Raw genomic sequence first — 27,912 nt, forward strand, 5'->3', positions numbered from 1 at the left:
TTTTTGATCGATAACAATTTACAACCAGTCAAAATCAATAAAGGGGGCGAACTCCGTCTAAAAGGCTACACTCCACACGAAGGTGAGAGGCAAAGGTAAAAAAACAATTTTAAATATTCAGAGATTTAAGAAAATCACATTGATCTTATTAATAAATTAATAGTTCGACTCCGTTTTTACCTCTGTCATATCAAAGCGCAAGAATGTACGAATACTTTTACTATAAAACCTACTACTACGGTCTTGTCCAAAATGGTTACACACCACTATGTGTTGTAAATAAACTGAAAAATAAATCACATGCACTGTTCAGTTTGGGAACCTATTTAGGTTCGTTCAAATGGTTTCTTTGTGTCTCTTATAAAACTCAAAATTACATACAATAATGACAAGTGTTCTATGAACAAGTGTGCATGGCTCTTGTCACACAACCTTAAACTTGCACCTTCCCCTAGTCCACCCCTCCCTCTTGTCTAAAATAAAAGATTCTTCTAATCATTAAAGGATTGCCATTTAAAAAATAGTAAAAAAATCACTCAAAGTACAATTATATGGACTCCCCTTCCTGCCTCCTAGGTTGGGGAGGGCATGGGATGGGGTCAGGAAAGCTGGAAATAAGTGCAGTTGTGGCAAGGTAGATGTAGTTATATATTTTACACAGCTCTTTAAGCACAACTCAAAAATGATTTTGTTTCATTTAAGGTTCTTTGCCTTCTAGTCTGTTCTAAACAGAAGTCTGATTTCTGCTGATCATCATGGCTGAGGGACAGTCACTCCTCATGAGGAAGACACTTCTAGTCATCACAGGAGCAAGTCAGGGTTATGGAGAATGCCTTGCAAAAACCTTTGCTCAAAGACTACCATCTGGATCAGCCTGTTTACTTCTGAGCAGAAAGCCAGCCAAAGTAGAAGAAATTAGAACTGAAAATATGGAAGCATTTTATGAGAAATTTGACCAGTCAAATTTTGCAGAGTGTGGTCGATTGTTTATTCAGGGAATGATGGACAAGAATGGAATAAAGCTTGCAGATTATGAACAGACTATGATTATCCACAACTCTGGTGTGTTAGGGGATTTGACAAAGTTTGCTTGGGAAATGGAAGACAAAGGTTTGTGATATGGAATTAGTTCTTGTTTACGGATATTTGATTGTGTAGTGTAAATATCCATATAGTTTGTACAATCTAAAAAGTTCATTTTTGTGGCATTCTTGGTGATTAACTCTTTCAGGGCTTTACCCTAAAACTCTTTTCCTTTGTACTGGCTTTATAGTGCTTTTTTGTGTTTTTCATGTTGAATTCGTGTAAAAAAATATCTACCCGTATGTGATTTAATTTAAAGTAGCAAGTGTAGTTTTGAATAGCCATTTTCACTGTTGTGGTTGCTGATGTTTTCATATTCATATTTCAGACATGGTTGCAAATGTTATCAATGTGAACATCACTGGTATGATTCTGCTGAACTCGGCATTGATGCAGTGTTGTGAGGATGCAGGACAGAAGAATATCTCTATCATCAACATATCAACTCTAGCAGCAGTCATGCCTTTACCATCATGTTCTCTCTATTGTGCAAGTAAGGTCCTTTTGGTTGTTAACAAATATTCACGAAAGATCTTTCCTTGATTTTCTTGAAATTATTGGGGCAGCCTTAGTCAGTAAGCATCACTTATTGACCTCAGTTAACATACATACGTATATGTAGCAAGTTTGAAGAGTTTATATGCTCCTGTTAAGTAATTAAGGTGCTGCTGGTTCAATCCTAATTTTTCAAGGGTTTTCGATATCAACAGTGCTGATGACAGGTACCAGGTAAGATTTATTTAAGTCACAATCATGAACCAATAACATCAGCTCTTAAAAGCTTTTGTAGTATTAAGATCTGCTATGTACATTTACAAATCCTGGGTGATGACCTGAGTACTTATAATCAACAGAGCTTTGAGTAGAGTTAAACAAAGGACCCTTTGATATAGAGTGGTATGGGTTAATAACCCAGCAAATGCCACTGCATCTAATAGAAGGCGGTTTGATGTAAAGCCGCTCAAAGCTATTTACACCTTTGCATTAAAGTTTGGAATTGTAAATGTAAGAATAAGATCATATTTTATGTTTTTGCCTGCAGGTAAAGCAGCCAGGGACATGTATCTTCAAGTGTTAGCGAAGGAGAGAAGTTGGGTTCGAGTGTTGAACTGGGCACCTGGTCCACTAGATACAGAGATGATGGTCAGCTGTCGGCAGTGTGCAGATGATGAACTGAGACAATCATATATAGGTACTGTAAATACCCTAAATTTTGGGACATTCATGTTTTTCAAACATTCATACATTGTGTCAGGAGTTATTACATGTGTATTATGTATGACACAACAGTGTGGCCTGTGCTGCACCCATGTATGTAGGCCAAGGCAATGGTGGAACTTGAGGATCATTTAAAAAAAGATAGTATTTTGGCTGGTTTGAGCTGTATCCTGGCCGTATATTTGAGGATTTTAAAATAATTTGGCACAAATGTTCGCCATGACCACACTCATGTTAGTAGGTTCGAGTTGAAGGTAATATACAAAGATAATGGCTCAAAATTTGTTGTATGTTTTCTTGTTAGGACTGTTTATTTATACTTGGGTCATGCATTTGTGGTATGAACTCAATGTGCTCAGGTTTTAACAGCTTTTAACATAGGGAAGCATATAAACCATATAAATTTTCATTTCTCCACCAGTAATCTCATCCATAACTTTATTTATTTTGCCAAACCCTCTCTTTGTACAATTTTTAATATCCTTGTTTTCATGGCATTACATCAAATACATGTACTCAAGAGTCAAGATCACAGGTTTTAAAAAATGCTTTATAAAATAATTATTCTACTATCAAAGATTTTATTCATGTTTGTTAATGTTTAATGTTGTCAATAGGAATGGGTATTCATTACTATGATCAATTATACCTGTAGCCATTTTCTATATTACCAGAGATGCATGAGAAGAAGACGTTGCTTACCTGTTCCCAGTCGGCTGAGAAGCTGATGCTACTTCTAGAACGGAATACTTTCAAGTCCGGCGAACACATAGACTACTATGATGTTAAAGAGTAGCGCTACTTTGCATTCTATCCTGCTATCACGCCTTCCGAAGGCCTGATATAGGCCTGCCGGATAAACATATTGACATCCAAGGCAGAAGTGCATGTGTGGCGTAGGAGTTTAATAGGAGTTGGAAGTGGCATTGTGCTATGACTTTTATACATGAACATGTTCTTTTCAAATATAGACTTACCCCACGCTAAAGCTCGCCAAGATACGCTTTCTTGCTCGCTGGATAAACGAGCCCCATCATGACACCAACCATGTATTCTTTATATTCATTTGTCAAAAAATTGCATTTATACTGTTTAACAATAATGGATGAGCTAGTCAAGCACTGCAAATTTCCTACTGTCAATTTTTTTTTATTCATTTCATTTTGCTTGGCTTGGATGAGCTTTTATGCTGTGGACAGTAATTATGCGGAATTGTATGTACTTGAAGTCTGTTTTTCAGTGGCAATTTAACCTAACCCTAAGTTTTGATATTGATTTATTTTGAGTACATTTAATTTTACGAAACTTTTGCTATCATTGTTTGTGGTTTTGATAGATACACCCTTGATATTGTTCAGAATTATCTTAAGTGTTGAATGATACTTATATATACGATTAATTATTATACTTCATGTATATGTGTGATATATTTTGTGTGAGTATTTTCTTTACAATGTATTATTATTGTTGTTCATCAAGAAAACAAGTACAGATTTGACAACTTCATTATTACATATATAACAAGAAAATGAATGTACACAATTTGAAAGGTTTTATGTGTTTGTTAAGTTGTTTTTTGTAATGTTTGCTCCGTCGATCACACCAACTAGTTTATTGATTGAAGAAATTCTCCTTCCATGTATGTAAGAAGTAGTAATGGTGAAAACTATAGGAACAGCAACATGTGGTTCATGTACAAAGTATTTTTAAATTACCCCAAAATTAATTTGTTGAAAATCTAGTCAAAACTTTACTCAGTATTATTTTGAACATGTAGAATGACATAAAATAGAAATTATTCATTTTTTGTTTAACAAATATTTTACTTATCCATTGTATAATTTACATATATTTACTAGTTGTGATGCTATTGTCATTGTTTTGTATTTTACCGTTCTACATTCATTATATTGGTTGTCATGCAGTAATATTATTATACCATTTTTGTACTGCTACTAAGATTATTATAAGAGAATTATTCTTAGCTTAGGGAGATAAAATGAAAAGTTCAACATGATTTTTATGTGCAGTTACATAAAGGCACGTTTCAATGACATCACACTAATCAGATTATTTTTTTTTGTTATAAAATATTTTGTTTTAAAAGAATCATTTGAATTCAAGTTCTTGTGTAATTTTGTTCGTCCAGGTACAATACAGTTTACCGTAATGTTCTTGTTTTTCATTTGTTAATTGGTTATTAGAATCAGGCTCTTTGCCATGTCAATATATTGAAGAACATGATATGCTCCATTTATATCCAATATTAAGTCAAGATTTAAAGTACCAGAAAGAAGTTTTGCAACAATGTTTTGATAATAATTGTCTTTTAGAAAAATATATAACCTTTATTTTATAATAATGAATAGATCAGCTTTTTTTATCTTTAAAATTGGTTATCTAGTCACTTACCAATGTTGTTGTCTGTGTCCACAAAGTATGTACATTCTATGTTTTACCCATGACTTATACTTAAAAGGCCTCCTGCTTATCATAACAACTGCAACATAAATTCATCTTGCGTTGATATTGTGCAAAAAACTTAATTAAGAATGATTTAAAATGACCTTTCAGACTTGTATCAATTTTAAAAGTGTGTTTTTTACAAAGTGTGAACAATAGAACTTTCCTAAAGATTGGCCATCTTTTAATGGACCTGTAGGTGTTATTTGAGAATGCTTTTTTGTTGTTATTTATATTTCACAGTTACATTTTTCAATAAAGCATTGTTGTACATTTCTTTTGAAACCGTGAAAATAAAGGAAAATATACTACAAAGATGTCAAATGTTTTTGTTGTGGTTTCTTTTTGTATTCTGCAGAAACACTTAAATACTAAGGAATACATAAAATTGCAGAAATACTGAGGTTTTATTAATTGTAGAAATACTTAATTTTACAGAATTACTCAATTTAAGTTCGAGTATTGCACAAATTCTTTATATTGGAGAGCTACTTCCTATTGCAGAAAAACTTCATATTGCAGAAATATTATTTTAAATAGTACTGATGTGATCATTATTTTACTATAATTTCCTATTTTTGATTATAGTTACTTTGTACAATAGAGAGGTTGCACAATGTGATGTGTTGCCAGTATTTGCAATAATACTGTCTTGACAGCATTAACATGTACTTCCACTAAGTTCAAGCAGCTCCCCACCAATTATAATCAAATTTGGTATGCACATTCTTGAAGAATGAGGTTGATAACCAGCTTGACTAATAATATGTATCTTGTACTTCCAGTCCAGATAAAAAAATCAGACCCTAAGGCTCTCAAATTGGGTTTTTTATCAGGACCAGACACACGATAGATTTTTTCTTGCATACCTTGTGTACATTTCAAAAAAGTTTGATAGCGTGTGCTATGTTGTTTACTGACATCAAGATATGTAGTTATTTAGTTCAATGTTGACCTAAAAAGGTTTTTGAAAAACAGCATTTCTTAAAACGATTCATTTTATTTTATTTTATAATTCTTTTTTTTTGTATAAAAACATATTTTCAACCAGTTGCGCTGTATTGAAATGTCATAATATGGTTTTCATCAACTACAGTCATAGTTAAGTTTCATTTACACCCAATAAAATTTAACATAAGTTCCCTGCACAACCATATTTACTGGAAATGCATATCCAGAGTGATAGAAAAGTTTATTCAAATTTATTTTAGCTTGATTGTGAAGCCAGCCGATATGGATCACTCCAGTCTGTTTCCTGGGTAGGAACCAGTACTGCAGGTGTTCCTATAAGAGCATGAGAGAGGTCCACAGATGCTAATTTAACCCACAAAATCTTCGTTGAGAGGTGGAGCCACATTCGTGAATCAACTATGGATTTACGGCCATTGGATCGTCAAAATTTGTGCACAAGGACTTGACCAGACCTACTTGACCCGACCTACTTGACCAGACCTTATAGTCATTGTAAACATATTTACTTAGTTTTAGAAAGTATAACAGGCGTTTACAGTTTTTAGGGCTCAAGGTTAAATGATTTTAACTATCTAGGAGTAACTTTAAATTATACTGGCAATTTTAGCCTTAATACCCAAACATTATATGGTAAAGGTTTGAAAGCAGTCAACACATTGTTGTCAAATCTTAAAAAGTATGAATGTAAACCTAGGGTAGCTTTGCAATTATTTGATGCCTTTGTTTCATCTATAATTACATACGGGTGTGAAATTTGGGGATTTACGAAGTCTACACAGCTAGAGAAGATACATTTAAAATTTTGCAAAGCCGTACTAGGCGTCAGACAATCGTCTTCAAATGTTGCTGTTTACGGTGAATTGGGTAGATACCCATTGTATATAAATAGATATGTACGTATTGTAAAATACTGATTCAAACTTAAGAAAAGTGACAATATAATTACTCAATCTGTCATAGAAGACGCAATGTTAGATATTGATAACAATCAGGATAATTGGTTCAATAAGGTTAAGAACCTTCTCACCAGATATGGCTTTTATTTTGTATGGTGTAATGATACACAGCTAAACGAAAACCAGTTCATTTGTATTTTTAAACAGCGTCTGATAGACGAATATTTACAACAATGGCATGGAAGGGTTAATGAAAATGGTGTCTTAATCGTTTATAGCTGCATTCGAGTTTGAATCCTATTTAGACAATATTGTGTCAAGAAATCTTAGAATTGCTATCACAAAAATACGTATATGTTCGCATAATTTAAGAGTTCATACTGGCAGATATGATAGATTAGAACGCCGCTTATGTCTTTGTCAAGTATGTGACTCGAACGAAGTAGAAGACGAATTTCACTTTATATTTAAGTGTACACCTTATGTCCAATTAAGACAAACTTATATTAAAGGTTATTATAGAATAAGACCTAGTATGTTTAAACTTGTGCAACTTCTTAATACACAAAATACATCTGAAACATTTAGGTTAAGGAAATATATATCGGAAGCATTTAAGGTGCGTTCTACTTTATTAATGAATCAATAATTATAAGCCTTGATACACATTTTTATCTCAAGCAGTAGTATGCTTTGTTAACATTTGTAACCATTGGTTACTATTTATGTTGATATATACTATGTGAGTCTGTTTTATTGTTAGAAATTGATCAATTGATATCATTTGTTCCAACATATACTAGTATATAACAAGAGCACCGCGAAACGGAGCATTATACGCCCGAAGAAGATTCGGCTTGAGGTCTTTAATAAACATTTAGGTTATGCTAGTATACTGCTTACTAGGTGTGAAGTGTTTACAACCAAGGCTTAAACTTCCAATATTGAAACTTTAATGATACTTAAGTTAGCAGTGCTAATAAAAACCTTTGTTCAACAGTATTTTTTTACAACATAGAATAATTGTAAAACAACATACATACTGGTAAGTAGTGCAATGAAGGATGTACTAATATGGAATCAGATTTTATGAAATGAAATATTTTTATAAAATCAGCATACAAATATGGTTGGTACATATCTCCTAAATTACCCGATTACCAGCCAGCCCAGCACAATCTATGGTCTGTGTAATATGTCTCCAACACGCCTGCCTTACAGCCGTCCATGTTTGTGAAGATGAGGTCTATTGTTGAATTGAAGTCATTGGTGGGACATTCTAATATTTGAGAATACGAGTGCTTGTTCATGAATGTTTTCAGGATTTGTTTGTTCTGTGATTGTTCACACCAGTCAATATTAAAATCTCCAAAGTTGTGGCCTGGACACGGAATTGGTAACGCCCCCCAGTGAAATTAGCCTTTGAGGTACGGACCTGGAAAGCATGCTTGACAAATCCTTTTAATGTAGAGATGATTTGTATAAAGTTATTTGAAAATTGCTTTAGTAGTAGCCCAGTTATGGCCTGGACATGGAATTGCTAAGTTCCCCCCCCATGGTGATTCTAGTGTTTGAGGTATGGACCTGGAAATTGCGCGCGACACATCCTTTTAATGAAATGATGCTTTGTATAAAGTTATTTGAAAATGACTTTATTAGTGACCAAGTTGTGGCCCGGACACGGATTTGCTAACGCACCCCCATGGTGATTCTAGTCTTTGAGGTATGGACCTGGAAATTGCGCGCGACACATCCTTTTAATGTAGTGATGATTTGTATAAAGTTATTTGAAAATCGCTTTATTAGTTACCAAGTTATGGCCCCGACACGGAATTGCTAACGCCCCCCAGTGAAATTAGCCTTTGAGGTACGGACCTGGAAAGCATGCTTGACAAATCCTTTTAATGTAGAGATGATTTGTATAAAGTTATTTGAAAATTGCTTTAGTAGTAACCCAGTTATGGCCTGGACATGGAATTGCTAACGTCCCCCCCCCATGGTGATTCTAGTGTTTGAGGTATGGACCTGGAAATTGCGCGCGACACATCCTTTTAATGTTATGATGCTTTGTATAAAGCTATTTGAAAATGACTTTATTAGTGACCAAGTTGTGGCCCGGACACGGATTTGCTAACGTACCCCCATGGTGATTCTAGTCTTTGAGGTATGGACCTGGAAATTGCGCGCGACACATCCTTTTAATGTAGTGATGATTTGTATGAAGTTATTTGAAAATGACTTTATCAATGACCAAGTTGTGGCCCGGACACGGATTTGCTAACGTACCCCCATGGTGATTCTAGTCTTTGAGGTATGGACCTGAAAATTGCGCGCGACACATCCTTTTAATGTAGTGATGATTTGTATAAAGTTATTTGAAAATCGCTTTATTAGTTACCAAGTTATGGCCCGGACACGGAATTGCTAACGGACGGACAGACAGACGGACAGACGATGGAGGCCATAACATAATACGACCCTTCGGGCGTATAAAAAGCAAACTATTGGTTATTGTATTGTATACTATTATAGTTTGATTGATTCGTGTTTTCTATTCCAGTTCACCCTTAAAAATAGATTAATTATAATATTGATTTAGTTTGATTGATTCGTGTTTTCTATTCCAGTTCATCCTTAAAAATAGATTAATTATAATATTGGTTTAATATTTCACACTACATTGTATAATTGTAATTGTAATTTATTTAATATGTATATGAAACACAAAAAACTGTATAGTTTATGTGTAATAAAATTCTGTTGTTCTGTTCTGTTAAAATGTTTGGATGACTGTGACAATTACAACAACATCAAAGTGATGATAATACTTTTTCTTCAAAGAAAAACACAATGGATTTAATTAGGATGATTAATTTCAACTTTTCCATTCATTTTATACTACAATAAATTTCTTTATTAGCTTGATTGTGACAATAGCTGAAAGCTTATAAAAACACTCAAGTTGGTGTCCTCGGTAGAAAGCAGTACATGTGTCCTTTTTGAGAGGTCATGAGAAAGTACCCCTAGTAGTGCTCAAACCTGCAATCTTGTGGGTGAGAAACACAGCAACATTCATGAAGTCACTCTGAATTTATGGCCTATGGCATGTCATTTTTTGGCAAACTGACTTTTTCTGCTTACTAAGGAAGACATGAAATATTTTAGCCTGAGGTTACAAAACTTGGTAGTCTATTGTTCAAGTCAATGCTAAATTTACAAAAAACACAGGCTATGACAATACCTCTTTGTTCTTCAAAGGATTGATTTAGGGTTAATATGTCTCGGTCTGCCAGGGTGACCTTCACTAGAAAATTTATGGGCACTCCGAACAGGCTACACAACAGATTTGCAGAGTCAATGTGAAATTTTAGTCTATTCAAAGAACTTGAGACAAGAGATTTAATGAGGATGTTTATTTTCGACTTTCCCAGTAATTTGTACATGTATTTCGACATTGCATTGTTCAACATAGTCATCATCATTCATAATAAAATAGTACATTCAGCAAAACAAACACATTTAACCAAACAAACAAAGTCTATTTCACAATCAGTTCTTGTATTTTCTAAGCAAACAGAAAATGAGCATTTAATTTACACGCCTGTTTAAAACTAGAAATTAAATACAAACATTATAACATGGAGCGTACCACAAGTTATCACATGATCAGGAAATCAAGTGGATTATTAAGGTAGTGTGCATTTTCAAATAAATCTAGTCTTATATTTCCCGTGAAAACTATTTGTTTAAATATATATCTCATAATGACCAATAATCAATTATGATATTTTTTTACCCGTTTATTTCTAACAGTTTTAATTCAAATGCAATATTTTAAACTTGGCACAAACCTTTACCCATTTGGTAAATGTAACCAATATCTGTAAGCAAACTGGCCATGTTATTCACCTGTGTAGCCACAGTCTATTATTAATTCTTCAAATCTTATTTTTTGCTGTTGGAAACAAATATTTTCTCTTGTTATATTGAAGTTTAAATTAAGATTTCTAAAACATGATCCAAATTCAAATACGTGAGGGGTGTGTACACACATCAAAAACTGATATTGTAATGATGGTCGTATTCATTGAATAACAAAGACTAACTGCGGGTATTCTAAGCTTATTTCAATTCATTTAAGTATTAAATGCAGTATCAAAACCTTGTTAATGATGTACCAAGCTCGTTAATAACATGGCCTTACTTTATATTGCCACAGCCATCTTGAATAATTTTAGCTTTCTTCACAAGAATGACTTCAGCTGAAGAATATGACTAGTAAGTTATTAAAGCTGCACTCTCACAGATATACCATTTTTACAACTTTTTTTTTCTGTCTTGAAAAGATCAAGTTTTTGCGTAAATATCTGCAAACCAATGATAAAAGATTGCTGACAAAAGATCAGAGTGCAGATTTGCATATTTCTGTTCGAATATTAATGTTTTATGGCTTAAATCTTTAGTAACTGTTTAAGAAAAGTGCATAAAACATGAATTTTTTAACTTAAATATAAAAATCTGCGATCAGATTTTTTGTCAGCTGTCTTATATCACTGGTTTCCATGGATTTTCGCAAAAAATGGCTCGTTCCAAGACAAAAATAAAAAAAGTTGTCAAAACGTTCAATCTGTGAGAGTGCAGCTTTAAAAAGTTAATATTCAATTTTGTGACATGAACCACATAGTAAAGTTGCAGTATAAATGGGAATTAATAGATTTTTTAGACATTAACTGACTACTTGTATTTAACATAACATCATAATATGAATAAACTCTGCCAAATATTTTAACAAAGATAAAAGACAATTTAAAAAAATACTAAAACATATTTTATAGATCTAATGTATTTTTGGTAAAATCATATCAACAACAATAAAATATGTAACAATATCAACAACTTAAACAAATCAATAATCATTAACAAACACACTGTATATCTATAAAATATGTATAATATTTACAAATATGGATGAACTAAAATGAAACTTGAAACATTTCTTTAATATTCAACAGCTTATAAAATTTATACAATGTAAAAAAGAGATGTTTGTCAAAAGTAATGCCGCCTAAGTGTTGCTTTTTCAGAAACAAGTGAAAGAGTTAATAAAGTTAATAAAGTTGATTTTAAGAAAAAAAAAATGCATTAATTATTTATGCATGCACAACGTTTTTATGAAAGTGAAGACAAACAATTTCAAATTTAGAACTGCAGTCAAAGTTTTCATATCACTGTTGACTGTCCTTGACCTTCAACTGACCACAATCAAAATAGGGCAATCCTGTCAAGGGCAACCTACCCCTGAACTTTCGAAGTTCTAGGTCAAGACGTTCTTGATTTATTTTAAGGACAAAGTTTTCATAAGACTGTTAAATTTGACCTTGACCTTTGATCTCCTGAATTAAAACAAAAACAATAGGGGTAATCAGCTGGTCAAGGGCAACTATACACTAATGTTATATGGTACTATGTTAAACTGTGCAGACAAAGTTTTCACAGATTGTTGACTGTGACCTTTGACCTTCTGACCTTAAAAAAACAGTAACAGAGGTCATATACTGGTTAAGGGCAATCTACCAGTTCTCTAGTTGTGCAGACAAGATTTGGTCTACCAACCAAATCTGACTAACCTAACAATCTACATACCATCAGACTAACCAACATATGCTCTTTTTTTTTTTTTTAAATGGCATAAAAAGCTGTATCTGACTACTATCAAATGGCGTTTTTGGTTTCATAACAAGGTGTGGATCGCTCAGATATAAATGGACCAGACTCTATAAACTTTCACTTTCGACCAAGTTTCACCTTCATTTTACAAGAGTTGGTTTAAAGTTTAGACTTTAGCATCACCTTAAGCAAATATCTGCTACCCTTTACAAGATATTTAATATCAAATCTTCCAGTAAAAAGTATGTGTTTATTCTCAAGAGAATAACTCAAAAAACAAAAATGATAGCATTCATTTTTAAATCGTTGACAAATATTTTTGAAGTCCTTTTCAGGCTGATAAGAAAGATCTTAAAATTCATGTTTTTGAGAATGAAATATTAGACTTATCATAAATAATCCCCTGCATTCTAGAGTATTATCTATCATAAACATTCAGTACTTTATGAGGCAATGATCAAGTCACAGAGCTTTCAGGTAAGGGAATCTACTAAAAACAATTCAGTTGAAAGCTTGTGACAGTTTTTTAGAAGGAAGCATAATGAAAGTGATATGTTTAGCATAAATGCTGTGAATACAACACAACATTTAGAGCAATGTCTGACAATGGGCGTGCAGTGTAAAAACCTATACTTATTAATTATATCAAAAAAGATAATCATACATAAAGTGATGAAATCATATAACATGTACATACAAGATGCATGTATGAATACAACCAGATCTATTGCAATGTATTGCTGAATGAGTCGATGATTTCCATTCTAATGCCTGCATTTCTACTTCCATAAAACACCAGATATATATTTATCCTAAACAACTTGCCCTGTTCCCTAGGGCGTACCAAGTGACCTAACACATATAGCTACAGCGGTATATTAAAAGTTGTTGAATTCTCATGTAGTTACAGCTTTCAAAAACAGCCGTAGCTGTACAATACAGCCGTAGCTATACACTACAGCCGTAGCCATACAATACAGCCGTAGCCATACAATACAGCCGTAGCCATACACTACAGCCGTAGCCATACAATACAGCCGTAGCCATACACTACAGCCGTAGCCATACAATACAGCCGTAGCCATACAATACAGCCGTAGCCATACAATACAGCCGTAGCCATACAATACAGCCGTAGCCATACAATACAGCCGTAGCCATACAATACAGCCGTAGCCATACACTACAGCCGTAGCCATACACTACAGCCGTAGCCATACAATACAGCCGTAGCCATACACTACAGCCGTAGCCATACACTACAGCCGTAGCCATACACTACAGCCGTAGCCATACACTACAGCCGTAGCCATACAATACAGCCGTAGCCATACACTACAGCCGTAGCCATACAATACAGCCGTAGCCATACAATACAGCCGTAGCCATACAATACAGCCGTAGCCATACAATACAGCCGTAGCCATACAATACAGCCGTAGCCATACAATACAGCCGTAGCCATACACTACAGCCGTAGCCATACACTACAGCCGTAGCCATACACTACAGCCGTAGCCATACACTACAGCCGTAGCCATACAATACAGCCGTAGCCATACAATACAGCCGTAGCCATACAATACAGCCGTAGCCATACAATACAGCCGTAGCCATACAATACAGCCGTAGCCATACAATACAGCCGTAGCCATACAATACAGCCGTAGCCATACAATACAGCCGTAGCCATACAATACAGCCGTAGCCATACAATACAGCCGTAGCCATACAATACAGCCGTAGCCATACAATACAGCCGTAGCCATACAATACAGCCGTAGCCATACAATACAGCCGTAGCCATACAATACAGCCGTAGCCATACAATACAGCCGTAGCCATACAATACAGCCGTAGCCATACAATACAGCCGTAGCCATACAATACAGCCGTAGCCATACAATACAGCCGTAGCCATACAATACAGCCGTAGCCATACAATACAGCCGTAGCCATACAATACAGCCGTAGCCATACAATACAGCCGTAGCCATACAATACAGCCGTAGCCATACAATACAGCCGTAGCCATACAATACAGCCGTAGCCATACAATACAGCCGTAGCCATACAATACAGCCGTAGCCATACAATACAGCCGTAGCCATACAATACAGCCGTAGCCATACAATACAGCCGTAGCCATACAATACAGCCGTAGCCATACAATACAGCCGTAGCCATACAATACAGCCGTAGCTATACAATACAGCCGTAGCCATACAATACAGCCGTAGCCATACAATACAGCCGTAGCCATACAATACAGCCGTAGCCATACAATACAGCCGTAGCCATACAATACAGCCGTAGCCATACAATACAGCCGTAGCCATACAATACAGCCGTAGCCATACAATACAGCCGTAGCTATACAATACAGCCGTAGCCATACAATACAGCCGTAGCCATACAATACAGCCGTAGCTATACAATACAGCCGTAGCCATACAATACAGCCGTAGCCATACAATACAGCCGTAGCCATACACTACAGCCGTAGCCATACAATACAGCCGTAGCCATACAATACAGCCGTAGCCATACACTACAGCCGTAGCCATACAATACAGCCGTAGCCATACAATACAGCCGTAGCCATACAATACAGCCGTAGCTATACAATACAGCCGTAGCTATACAATACAGCCGTAGCTATACAATACAGCCGTAGCTATACAATACAGCCGTAGCTATACAATACAGCCGTAGCCATACAATACAGCCGTAGCTATACAATACAGCCGTAGCCATACAATACAGCCGTAGCCATACAATACAGCCGTAGCTATACAATACAGCCGTAGCCATACAATACAGCCGTAGCCATACAATACAGCCGTAGCCATACAATACAGCCGTAGCCATACAATACAGCCGTAGCTATACAATACAGCCGTAGCCATACAATACAGCCGTAGCTATACAATACAGCCGTAGCTATACAATACAGCCGTAGCCATACAATACAGCCGTAGCCATACAATACAGCCGTAGCTATACAATACAGCCGTAGCCATACAATACAGCCGTAGCCATACAATACAGCCGTAGCTATAAATTTACAGCTGCTGTAGCTTTTGTTTTTGACTTACTCTTGTTGATAGCAAACTTGTTACACAGTAGTGTCTTGCTGGCGTCTGACACATTAGCACTAACAATCTTATCAGAATTTGTCAGCAAATTAAATATTGGTGATACATAACCAAACAGTAGTTCACTAGTTTACAGTAGTGGTGTCAGCAGGTATGCTTTCAACTAAGTGTGCACTGGATACATTTTACAGCAATAAAATTAAGCTGTTGTTTTACGTTTTTAATCTGGATAGGCATTTAAAAGGTTCAGGACAAACTGTCTTGGAAAAGTCCCTTGTGCATCTAATTGATCATGAACTTATATTGGGACAAATATAGTATTTAATAAAGCTAGAAAATTAATGTAATTTTTCCAATTTTTCTAATGTTAAATCAGACATCCTTATTCCACAGACTTAGTACTATACATTTTTACCAATCTGGCATTCATGGAAGGTTTCAGTTCCCAAACTAGTATCAGTAAAACAATTGGGCTAAAAATGGCCCCATATTGCTCATCTGATTATAATGACCAACTAGTCAGTGGTTATTAAAGATGTTCCTGCTTGCTTAGAAAGTAGGTGGTTGCCAAGTAATTTTATGGTTGATGAAAGGAGTTATGTTATATTGTTAACGTATAACAGAGTAAAATGGACAGCATAGTAAATGGTGGTACTCAGATTTTACCATACATGTGTCCTAGTATGTTATTCTACTATGTCCACCAAATTCAATTTCATGTGAATGTGAACACAATTTTAGTGTTTATAAATCTGTACCAATTTCAACCAAAGCTTAAACAAAGAGAGCATAACAAAATATTTACATATTTAGACCAATAATCTGTGGCAATACTGTAAGGAAATAAGAATCATTAAAATGTTCATAAAACAAAAGACTTGTATATGCACAAAAATACATCACAATGCTGAGGAACCAAAGAGTTTGAGTATGAATGCCAATGGTTAGGGTTAGGGTTAGGGTTAGGGTTACTGCAAAATCTGAGGTATATATTGATTGATAATGATATATGGTTGGATATGATTATGTTGTTTCATCTAACCAGAAGTTGAATATATTAAGTATTTTATATTTAAGTCCCCTCCCATGTAGTTAATCATACTTTCTTATTAATATGATTATTATGCAATATAGTTCAAATGAGGTCACAACCAGAACCTTTTCATATCCAATCATTTTTTAAACTGTGCTTACTGTAAATATCTGCAAGCTATATCACATTCTTAGTTCTGAATAAACATGAACATATTTTGTAAATCACACATTATTGCAGGTATGTTTCACAAACTTATTTTTATTGAAATCTGGTACTCTCCAGTATGATTTTCAACTAAAGGACCACTACATGAGGCTTCATACGAAATACCTAGGATCTAGGCCTTGCAGTTTCAGAGAAGATTTTCAAAGATTTTACTATATAAGTATATAGAAAACTTGTGACCCATGGGGCAGGCCGCTTTTGTCCCAAGGGACATAATTTGAAAATTCTTGGTAAAAGGACCACTACCTGAGGCTACATACCAAACATCATCTCTCTGGTTCATGGGGTTTCGTAGATGTTTAATGTTTTAACACTGGACAAAGGATGCCAAACATTTGATGACCACAGTAGCTCACCTTTAGCGTTTCAAGCTCAAGTGTGTTAGAAATGAAGTGAAATATATAATCACATTTTAGTCTGCTAGCTGTTCTGGGTCTATTATATTTTATATAATTACATACTTGGCTATTAACTAAGAAAACTTGCACTGCAAAAAAAATATTGGCTAACAAACAGATCTGTTCTGTGATATTTTTCCAATCTGTTGCAATGGCTTACTAACACATTTTGTTCTGTGATCTTATATACTAGGTTAACACACTAAAACATTTACATTGTTTTAAAAGATATCATATCAGTAGTCCACAATTAAATTACTTCTGACAGAAGCCTGCAATTAGATAACTTCTGACAGTTGTCTGCAATTAGATAACTTCTGACAGTAGTCTGCAATTAGATAACTTCTGACAGCATTCTGCAATTAGATAACTTCTGACAGTAGTCTGCAATTGCATTACATCTGACATAAGTTGGCAATTGGATGACTTGTAAAAGCAGTCTGCAAAAACTTTGCTTCTGACAGTATTCTGCAATTACAAAACTTCTGACAGAATTGGTCAGTAATTAGTTAACTTCTGAGAGTAGTTGGCAATTAGATAACTTCTGACAGCATTCTGCAATTAGATAACTTCTGACAGTAGTCTGCAATTAGATAACTTCTGACATAAGTTGGCAATTGGATGACTTGTAAAAGCAGTCTGCAAAAACTTTACTTCTGACAGTATTCTGCAATTACATAACTTCTGACAGAAGTGGTCAGTAATAAGTTAACTTCTGACAGTAGTCTGCAATTAGATTACTTCCAACATTTATATTATACTGTGTTATCTATGCATTTAGTGAGCTTTCTTATTTACAGAAAGAATTTAACTATATTTTCAAACCGTTTATACATTTCATGACTTGCTGTGTAAAAATTACAAAATATCAACGTATATGTACATGACATTGGCATGTAAACACTCTACTATGCTACACTGCTGTGTTTTTTGTGTTTCGACTAGGAGTTCCATGACTTGGTACAGATATGTTTTTTGATTGGTCAGTTTCATCACATGACGATTGTCTATCAAAACCTGATTGGTCATGTGACATCTTTGGAACAGAAGTTCGAGATTCGACAAGTTCATTTCCTAAAAGTTCATCACCAGAACCAAAATCTAACAAATCCTGGTCCGCGTGGTAATCATAGTCACCAGCCGCTTGCATTTCAAATTCACCAGACACTTGATCATTATCCGAGTCTTTCTCATCTAAATTGTCTGAAATTTGATCACAATGTAAACTGTGCTGCAGATCATCACAAGTTTGATCTTCAGACAAAGAGGTCATTTGAGTATCATCTTCAACATTTGGAGTGCTTACTGATTGGCTGAGAACAGCCTGCCTACTTTCTGATTGGTCCAAACTGGAAGGAAGTGTCTTAGCGAAAGAATCCGATTGGCTGAGGGAAAGGAATGATGGATGTGTTTGGCTGTCACTAGGGTAGGAATGCCTGTTTAAATCTTTCAATCTGGCAGGTAGCGTTGTGTTTCTGGACTGCCGTTCCCATAATGACTCATCACTTACACTCTGTGGCTTGATCTGAAACCAAGGTAAGCAGTACTGTTAGTGACATTTTAATTATTGTTGCAATTGCTTTCAATAATGATAGAAGTTTCACACATGATTTCTTTGAAATCAACTTACTCCTCTGTAATATTAATTGCCTGGTTTATCTGTAACATTTCTTGAAATCTGCTGCTTATATCACAAACATACCAATACATTAGGGAGACCGTCAGTCTGCGTAAGGTCGAGCTCTACTGCAGGCTGAATCAGAGACTGGGGTTGTTCATCTGAGGGGCTGTTAGGGGGAGGCCCCTCACATGGTGGGCTGGGAGGCTCCCCAAGGGGTCTGGTGGCGTGTAAGGCTCCTCCAGGGGGTTGAGGTGGGTCGGGAGGCCCTTGGGCTTCATGTGGATGCTGGGTTTGCTGCATGTGTTGTTGAAGAAGGGACAGGATCATTGTGATATCTGAACTCAGCTTTAACTCCAGTCTTGCCAATTGGCTGAAATGTAACAGTTATCTTTTTGAACACAGAACATAATGTGGGTTAAGATTTCCATAACATTACTGTGCACAGTTCCATTCCATTGATTTCTTTTATGAGTTAAACCATATCATTACTAATAGTTGCAATGATATTATTACTGTTATGTGCTATAGATGAGCCTTTACTGGAAGAGTTTTCAAATACATATAAAAATGGCTACCAAGCCCAAGAATGGAGGTAAAGTATGCACTCACTTGCCCAACATGTCAATCCTGTGGTCCACATCACTGGCATGCTGCAATGCCTCCATCTTGTGAATCTCGTGCCCATGTTCCAGGTGACCACCCATTTGGTTGTGGTCCCCGGGCTGGCAGGAGGGGAGGGGGCCATGGGATAGCCCCTGATTCATATCGTCAAATGGGGAGTGGCTTGAGGGAGTAGACAGGGGCAGCGTCATACTGGATGTGGACTTGGGCATACTGGAGCTGGATGTCACCTTCGGCTGCAAGGAACAGATATGTCATATATCTCCACCATATTGATATAATCTTATACTCAGGTACAGGTCTTTACTCATGTACACCTAAGAACACTGGTGCTTGTCATAATATTCAGCTGTGATACGATGTTAATAAAAGTAATATGCTTATCAATATTGTTAAAGTACTCATTGCAATCTACAATTAGCAGTTTGTGCTAGGCTGCAGCTTGTGTACAATACATTGACCACAGATCATTTTTCTCACCCTTTGAGTGTCAGGTGATACGGATTCCCGTAGTAACGGTGCTGTGTCCGTCTCCCGCCTGTCGGCACGGCATTTGGAGAAGTTCACCAGGTGATTGACACTTGTCAGTGCTCCTGAAAAATCACAATTTGTTAAAAATAACATCAACTGTGGTTACTAATTGCAAGAAATCTTTAACAAATATTAGCTTTTAATGGGGCCGGCACCCCATGACGTTCTGGTCAACGTTCTCTGAACATTTCAATCGTTCAATTTTTGAGCGTTCTAAAATGAGGATGACACATCTGGCGTGTGATTAACATGTGCCTAATGCATGACTAGCATGTGTCTAACGCACGGGAAGCATGTAACAGCGACCAAGTAAGATACCCCTGAAAACCTTTAGCGTGTGCTAACGTGCCACTGGCGTGCGACGAACGATTTGTCAACGTTAGACGAGCGTGTTGAGCGTGTGACTAATGTGTGAATAACGACAGAATAAAAGACGATAAAAGGGTGGGATGGGGGCTTCTGCTACTAGCGCTGCAGGTAAGAAGAATGCAAAGCCTCTTTCACAAGCAATGTCTTCGGACGAAGAAGAACACCAGGAGGAAGAGCTCATCCGAGAAGTAACGCACCATGTGACACCCTCTGAAGACCCTAAACACCCTGAAAACCCCAATGAAGACGGTCCGATCCTAGCAAAGAGAGGGAAGAAGCAGAGAAAGGATTGCAGGATCCTGGACCGGGCGGTTGAGGATAGTCTGGTGGAGTTTTTGCGCAAAAACGAACTGCTGTGGAACTCACAGGAGACAGATTACAGGAACAATGAGGGAAGTTCCACCTTGTCATGAACTGGTTGGCTTCAGGACCTGTGCTTGGAGGGGTCATCACCGCATCCAGATACTCGTCAACGATCGCCCGGCACACTTCACGGACTAGGACGGAGATTGTGTTGGATGGAACGCCGACCCAAACTTCATGTCAGCATACTTAGATCGAGAGGCCAAATGTCGCAGTGTCACCGCCAGTTTCAGGCCAGGTTTGAGGGGCTCCCGGTAAAAGGTGTGCTGCTTCGTCTCTGACACGTCCAAGGATCTCATCAAACATATAAGGTGGCATGCGCATGAAGTTCGTGAAGGAATTGACATCTTCCTTGCGAAGCTAAACCATGAGTTGGTCGTACAGATCAAACTCTTGACGCCTTAATATCCATGATTTAGTCCAGCACTGTCGTCTTCGTCGGGGTCTTCTTTTCTGCGGGTGAGGTCCCTCGATGTGTTCAGCTATGTTCAAGCTCAGTACGTCTACTTCATGCTGCGCTATAGCAAGCATATTTAGCCTCCTTTGTCTTTCTGCATCTTCCTTAGTAGGTGCTCTCTACGGTAGCCCAAAATCAAATGAACCTTGCTTACAAAGCATCGGTATAACCCATATGCATGGAGGTTTGGGAAATGCTCGAATGACGCTTAATGGACACCAAAAGGACGTTCGTTTGACTTTAGTCACACGCTGTGTGCGCTACGGGACCGTTCAGCGTCGCGTTGACAGGTCGCCAGTGAGTCGTTCACTGCAAAGCAAATGATTAGTACCAACCAAGTAACGCTAGAGTAATGACTGACTAACGATAGCCGAACACGTGCAGCGCTCGACGAATGTTAGTAAAACGTTCCACGAATGTTCTTAAACGTTCTTCAGCGTTTAAAATTAAATGTTGAAGAATGCTGGTCTCAGTCAGAACTTTTGTGTATGTTCAAAACTTTTTTTCTGGACCAGCGTTCTCCGTCGATTCCCGGAGATCACTGACATTCACACAACGCTCTTCTGGCGCTATCCCAGCGACCATGGGCGACTACCAACGTTTCCTCAAACGTCATAGAACGCTGACAAGAACGTCATGGTGTGACGGCCCCATAAGCGGAATTCTCTGGACTTACAGGAACTTTTATCAAATATATATAAGGCCAAATTTATCATAATTAGGGTCCCAAATAATGATCAAATGTGACCTGTAAGTGGCACCCATCATTGTCAATCCAAAGTATATAAGAATTTTAATGTCAAAGGGACCACTTCGACCAAAGATCTGTTTATGATCAGTATTTCTACCAAGTTTGATTATTGTAGGATAAAGTGTCAAGTGCAGGGTTAAATTTAAAATAATCATCTTTATTCCACCTGTTCTACCAAAAATTGTACCATAGTAATAATATTAAACCAATTTCATTATCATTATCATTGATTGAGTTAAAATGAAATGAAAATTTGCAGTATCACCACTTGAGTCTGTTCTCAGACTTGAGAATGTTCCTCATCATGGCCCAATGACCTTGACCCTTGACCTCAATAGATGTCAATGTGAACTCAAACACAGTGCACCACCTTTATATTTTTGAACAATACTTTTTTCACATACATGTTTGTGGATGATCATCTCCCCATTCGTAAACAATTACATATGGTTATAGGTTTAAAATAATAATGAACTTCATATATAATTCAGAACATAATTAAAAAATATATCAGAAAATGTTTTTGTTGTCATGGTCAATATTTGCCTAGTTACTCCACTTGACTTACAGCATGCCTTCAAATTGATCCCTCTGTCAAACATGCTATCATTCAGGGGGTCTTTAACACATACTGGGATGGCTCTAATAAGTGTAAATTACACAATATTTATATGACACATTTATATTGGTAATATTTTGTATAAAAAAAATAAGGCAACTAATCAATTCCATAAGTCTTCTTAATATTTTTTTATCCAATTTCTTTGTAATATAATTTTAGAAATTATTACCAGTAAAAGACAATCCAGAGGAACGCTTTCTATCATTATCCACATGGTGACTGTGCCCGAAGTCTAAATTCACTGGCGTCACATCCAGTCCCGCCTTCAAGGGGGAGAACTCCAGAATTCCGACTCCACTCTGTCGAATCTCCTCATCAGATGAGTCTTCAAACATGGAGACCGTTGGTCCGGGCTCGGTGACCTGACGTATCCTACGTATACGCCGTGGCCGGAAATGATAGCCTTCATGCTCGTCATCTGTATTAAGAACAGATTTAAAATATTTTTCTGATAAAGTATGTTTACATCTCAGTATGAACTATTCATTTCAGTTAAAGATTTAAAAACACTTCTTTAAACAAATTTACTTTCTTAATTAAGAAGACTGGCCCCAATTTCCCGAAACTTCTTAAGTCCCTTATAACAGGATTAAGCTAATCTCACTATTTTTGTTGTTCTATAAAATGTGTTATGTTTACTTCTTCAAGAATTTTTAGAAATTATGTAGGAATAATCTGTATGATTATCAGAAAAAAACATTTTTCGTTTATCAAAATCCATTTTCCGTATGTATTATGGCTACTTGAAATAAGCGACTTAAGCCTGTTAAGCTTAAGAAGTTTCGAGAAATTGGGGCCAGATGTAACAATAGATGTAACAAGCTTAGATAACACATTCTTAGTAACAATCCAATTTCTCTTTAACATAATCTCAATTGAAAATAGTCTCATAGGCTTTCCATTGCTAAAAAAAACTTCGAACATCTGAAAAACACAAAACTTACAAACAGGTTCGATGTTTGATTTAGTTTTAGCTCTTCGCTTGCGAAGGTTCTTTGGTTTCTGTGGCGACTGGTCGTCCTCAGCGGTGCGACCGATCCAGAAGGTTGAACTGATTTCTTCTTCCTGGCCTGCTAGTGTGTGCTGGAAAATACAGGCATAATTAAGCCTTGGGGAGTTCAAGCCAAGCATGAATTCTTACATTCAGTTTAAAGAAAATTGTCCTTTACATCTAGTTCGAGCCAATGTGGTTTGACTGTGATGGGCTGTTTTTATGGGATACACATTCATCTGATCAGTCACCACAACAACATTTTCATCTACTCCTAGGGGGCCTTAGACTAGAGCCCATGTTAGGCAGTGTTTAATTTTGGTTGTTTTGGTTTTCATCTATCACAACAGCATAAGACTGAATTCATACAAACTAGCCAACAGCATAAGACTGAATTCATACAGACTAGCCAACAGCATAAGACTGAATTCATACCAACTAGCCAACAGCATAAGACTGAATTCATACGAACTAGCCAACAGCATAAGACTGAATTCATACGAACTAGCCAACAGCATAAGACTGAATTCATACGAACTAGCCAACAGCATAAGACTGAATTCATACGAACTAGCCAACAGCATAAGACTGAATTCATACGAACTAGCCAACAGCATAAGACTGAATTCATACGAACTAGCCAACAGCATAAGACTGAATTCATACGAACTAGCCAACAGCATAAGACTGAATTCATACGAACTAGCCAACAGCATAAGACTGAATTCATACGAACTAGCCAACAGCATAAGACTGAATTCATACGAACTAGCCAACAGCATAAGACTGAATTCATACGAACTAGCCAACAGCATAAGACTGAATTCATACGAACTAGCCAACAGCATAAGACTGAATTCATACGAACTAGCCAACAGCATAAGACTGAATTCATACGAACTAGCCAACAGCATAAGACTGAATTCATACGAACTAGCCAACAGCATAAGACTGAATTCATACGAACTAGCCAACAGCATAAGACTGAATTCATACGAACTAGCCAACAGCATAAGACTGAATTCATACAAACTAGCCAACAGCATAAGACTGAATTCATACAAACTAGCCAACAGCATAAGACTGAATTCATACAAACTAGCCAACAGCATAAGACTGAATTCATACAAACTAGCCAACAGCATAAGACTGAATTCATACAAACTAGCCAACAGCATAAGACTGAATTCATACAAACTAGCCAACAGCATAAGACTGAATTCATACAAACTAGCCAACAGCATAAGACTGAATTCATACAAACTAGCCAACAGCATAAGACTGAATTCATACAAACTAGCCAACAGCATAAGACTGAATTCATACAAACTAGCCAACAGCATAAGACTGAATTCATACAAACTAGCCAACAGCATAAGACTGAATTCATACAAACTAGCCAACAGCATAAGACTGAATTCATACAAACTAGCCAACAGCATAAGACTGAATTCATACAAACTAGCCAACAGCATAAGACTGAATTCATACAAACTAGCCAACAGCATAAGACTGAATTCATACAAACTAGCCAACAGCATAAGACTGAATTCATACAAACTAGCCAACAGCATAAGACTGAATTCATACCAACTAGCCAACAGCATAAGACTGAATTCATACCAACTAGCCAACAGCATAAGACTGAATTCATACCAACTAGCCAACAGCATAAGACTGAATTCATACCAACTAGCCAACAGCATAAGACTGAATTCATACCAACTAGCCAACAGCATAAGACTGAATTCATACCAACTAGCCAACAGCATAAGACTGAATTCATACCAACTAGCCAACAGCATAAGACTGAATTCATACCAACTAGCCAACAGCATAAGACTGAATTCATACAAACTAGCCAACAGCATAAGACTGAATTCATACAAACTAGCCAACAGCATAAGACTGAATTCATACCAACTAGCCAACAGCATAAGACTGAATTCATACAAACTAGCCAACAGCATAAGACTGAATTCATACAAACTAGCCAACAGCATAAGACTGAATTCATACAAACTAGCCAACAGCATAAGACTGAATTCATACAAACTAGCCAACAGCATAAGACTGAATTCATACAAACTAGCCAACAGCATAAGACTGAATTCATACAAACTAGCCAACAGCATAAGACTGAATTCATACAAACTAGCCAACAGCATAGGACTGAATTCATACAAACTAGCCAACAGCATAGGACTGAATTCATACAAACTAGCCAACAGCATAGGACTGAATTCATACAAACTAGCCAACAGCATAGGACTGAATTCATACAAACTAGCCAACAGCATAGGACTGAATTCATACAAACTAGCCAACAGCATAGGACTGAATTCATACAAACTAGCCAACAGCATAGGACTGAATTCATACAAACTAGCCAACAGCATAGGACTGAATTCATACAAACTAGCCAACAGCATAGGACTGAATTCATACAAACTAGCCAACAGCATAGGACTGAATTCATACAAACTAGCCAACAGCATAGGACTGAATTCATACAAACTAGCCAACAGCATAGGACTGAATTCATACAAACTAGCCAACAGCTTAGGACTGAATTCATACAAACAAGCCAACAGCATAGGACTGAATTCATACAAACTAGCCAACAGCATAGGACTGAATTCATACAAACTAGCCAACAGCATAGGACTGAATTCATACAAACAAGCCAACAGCATAAGACTGAATTCATACAAACAAGCCAACAGCATAAGACTGAATTCATACAAACTAGCCAACAGCATAAGACTGAATTCATACAAACTAGCCAACAGCATAAGACTGAATTCATACAAACTAGACAACAGCATAAGACTGAATTCATACAAACTAGCCAACAGCATAAGACTGAATTCATACAAACTAGCCAACAGCATAAGACTGAATTCATACAAACTAGCCAACAGCATCTATATTAATATATCTGTATTAAGACCCTAACTGTATAATAATCATATAAAATAAGCAAAATAATGAGAAAATGAACAACTTACATCCCGTAGGTCAAAGGTGACTTCCAAATTCAGCACAAAGTGTTCGGCAAACTCTGGGTACATCTCGAGTATTTCAAGCAGGTCATCCCGATGTATTTTGTGAAGGTCGCAGTATGTGAGGGCTCGCACATTACAGCTTGACTTCCCGACCGTCTTGTACTTACAGATGTTCTCTCCGAACACATCGTCCTTACCTGACAATATACACAATAGTTTCTTCTTTTTCTAGCTCTAGTTTTTAAAAAGATCCTTTTAATTGTCATTTTCTTTTTTCCTTATATAAATGTCTATGTATGTTTTTTACCAAATAAAAGTCTTTTTTTAAATTCATAAATATCTAACACTTAATTTAGAAAAAATAAGAACTTTTCCAAATATATTTCCAAAGCTTTTGAGTGGCATTTTTTAAATCACAATTGATAGTTTATTAAATTGTGCACCTAAAAATAATTTCAATTGCATCAAACAGGTTACTGTCAAAAAGGAAGATCTGAATTCTATGAAACAAAACATCTAGTAAGTGTGTAGCTAATGAATTTCATAGTAATAAAGTCATTCATTTCATTAAGATGTGTCCAAAGTCTTCCAGATAATAAAAATTGCAAATATCTACTAATTGGAAAGAGTTAAAATGTAAAAAACAAAAACAAGACCAATTTGTGCATAGCAATTGATAATGTAGTTGAATTTTTAACAATCAAAATGACTGTTCATTGACCTATTTTTTATTAAATGATAACTGTTACCATTTTAGCGTAATGGCCTGCAAAACAGTTGTAGGCATGGAAACGCTGCACAAAACTGTAGAACTGTTTTTTACTATCATATGTAAGAACTAACTAATAAATGTATACTTCAATATTAGAGAACGGCTAATGAATTAGATAGGATCAACTTTACTTTGATCTTAAACGAAAAATATTCCAGTATGTTCTTTGAAAGTATTGTATATCATAGAAAATGGCACTCATTTGTAATAGTTTAAATAACTTCCATTTGTAAAAGATAAAATGGAATTCATAAATAAAACTTAAGTTAAAATGGCCCTCATTTACAAGTTAAAATGGCCCTCATTTACAAGTTAAAATGGCCCTCATTTATAAGTTAAAATGGCCCTCATTTACAAGTTAAAATGGCCCTCATTTACAAGTTAAAATGGCCCTCATTTGTAAAATTTAAAATGGCACTCATTTAAGTGCCATGTTATTAACAAATTAACAGACCAGTACAAAGTGATGTTTGAACCCTTTGAATAAAAACACCATAGTTGATAGTTATTAGTATTTTAATATTACAAATCTTAAAAGACACACATCAAAAACATTGCTCAACCCATTAAAAGAACAGGAAGCAGCATCATGCTGGAAGACATTTAATTTAGTAAATGGTAATTCAAGGCAGCATCATTCAAACATTTAAAACAGTGGATGGTTCATCGCATATTGTCTGAAATCCTAACATTCCCCTTGACAATTAAATGGCTGGTTGACATTCTAACTCATTTTTATGAATTCCATTT

At 36.2% G+C, this 27,912-nt stretch overlaps 2 protein-coding genes across 3 annotated transcripts in view; one reads left to right on the top strand and one right to left on the bottom strand.

Annotated features, from left to right (window-relative positions):
- Nucleotides 1-33: 33 nt before the first annotated feature.
- LOC128241903 (sepiapterin reductase-like) lies at nucleotides 34-5,291 on the top strand. 2 transcript variants are annotated; one of them, XM_052959066.1, is made up of 5 exons: nucleotides 34-95; nucleotides 703-1,110; nucleotides 1,412-1,576; nucleotides 2,126-2,275; nucleotides 2,976-5,290. In XM_052959066.1, the coding sequence occupies exons 2-5, from the start codon at nucleotides 756-758 to the stop codon at nucleotides 3,095-3,097; spliced, it is 792 nt and encodes a 263-aa protein (XP_052815026.1). In that variant the 5' UTR covers nucleotides 34-95; nucleotides 703-755; the 3' UTR covers nucleotides 3,098-5,290. The 2 variants fall into 2 exon arrangements, with proteins under 2 accessions (XP_052815026.1, XP_052815052.1); XM_052959092.1 differs by having other exon boundaries at nucleotides 66-82; nucleotides 2,976-5,291.
- A 10,101-nt stretch (nucleotides 5,292-15,392) lies between these two features.
- LOC128238158 (potassium voltage-gated channel subfamily H member 2-like) overlaps nucleotides 15,393-27,912 on the bottom strand; it is a 171,027-nt gene continuing 158,507 nt past the window's right edge. Inside the window, exons 16-22 of the mRNA XM_052953765.1 lie at nucleotides 26,394-26,587; nucleotides 23,336-23,474; nucleotides 22,561-22,809; nucleotides 19,779-19,891; nucleotides 19,287-19,534; nucleotides 18,759-19,047; nucleotides 15,393-18,581 (exon numbers count right to left, since the gene is read on the bottom strand). Coding sequence (XP_052809725.1) covers nucleotides 17,970-18,581; nucleotides 18,759-19,047; nucleotides 19,287-19,534; nucleotides 19,779-19,891; nucleotides 22,561-22,809; nucleotides 23,336-23,474; nucleotides 26,394-26,587 — 1,844 coding nt within the window. The 3' untranslated portion in view covers nucleotides 15,393-17,969. The remainder of the gene's footprint in view (nucleotides 18,582-18,758; nucleotides 19,048-19,286; nucleotides 19,535-19,778; nucleotides 19,892-22,560; nucleotides 22,810-23,335; nucleotides 23,475-26,393; nucleotides 26,588-27,912) is intronic.

The sequence above is a fragment of the Mya arenaria genome, chromosome 1, assembly GCF_026914265.1.
Source record: "Mya arenaria isolate MELC-2E11 chromosome 1, ASM2691426v1".
Lineage (NCBI taxonomy): Eukaryota > Metazoa > Mollusca > Bivalvia > Myida > Myidae > Mya > Mya arenaria.

Excerpts from the sequence above, each read along its gene's own strand:
- LOC128241903 (XM_052959066.1), top strand. The coding sequence starts at position 756 with ATGGCTGAGGGACAGTCACTCCTCATGAGGAAGACACTTCTAGTCATC. Across the intron at positions 1,111-1,411 it reads TTGGGAAATGGAAGACAAAG|ACATGGTTGCAAATGTTATC; the intron begins GTTTGTGATATG and ends TTCATATTTCAG. Across the intron at positions 2,276-2,975 it reads ACTGAGACAATCATATATAG|AGATGCATGAGAAGAAGACG; the intron begins GTACTGTAAATA and ends CTATATTACCAG.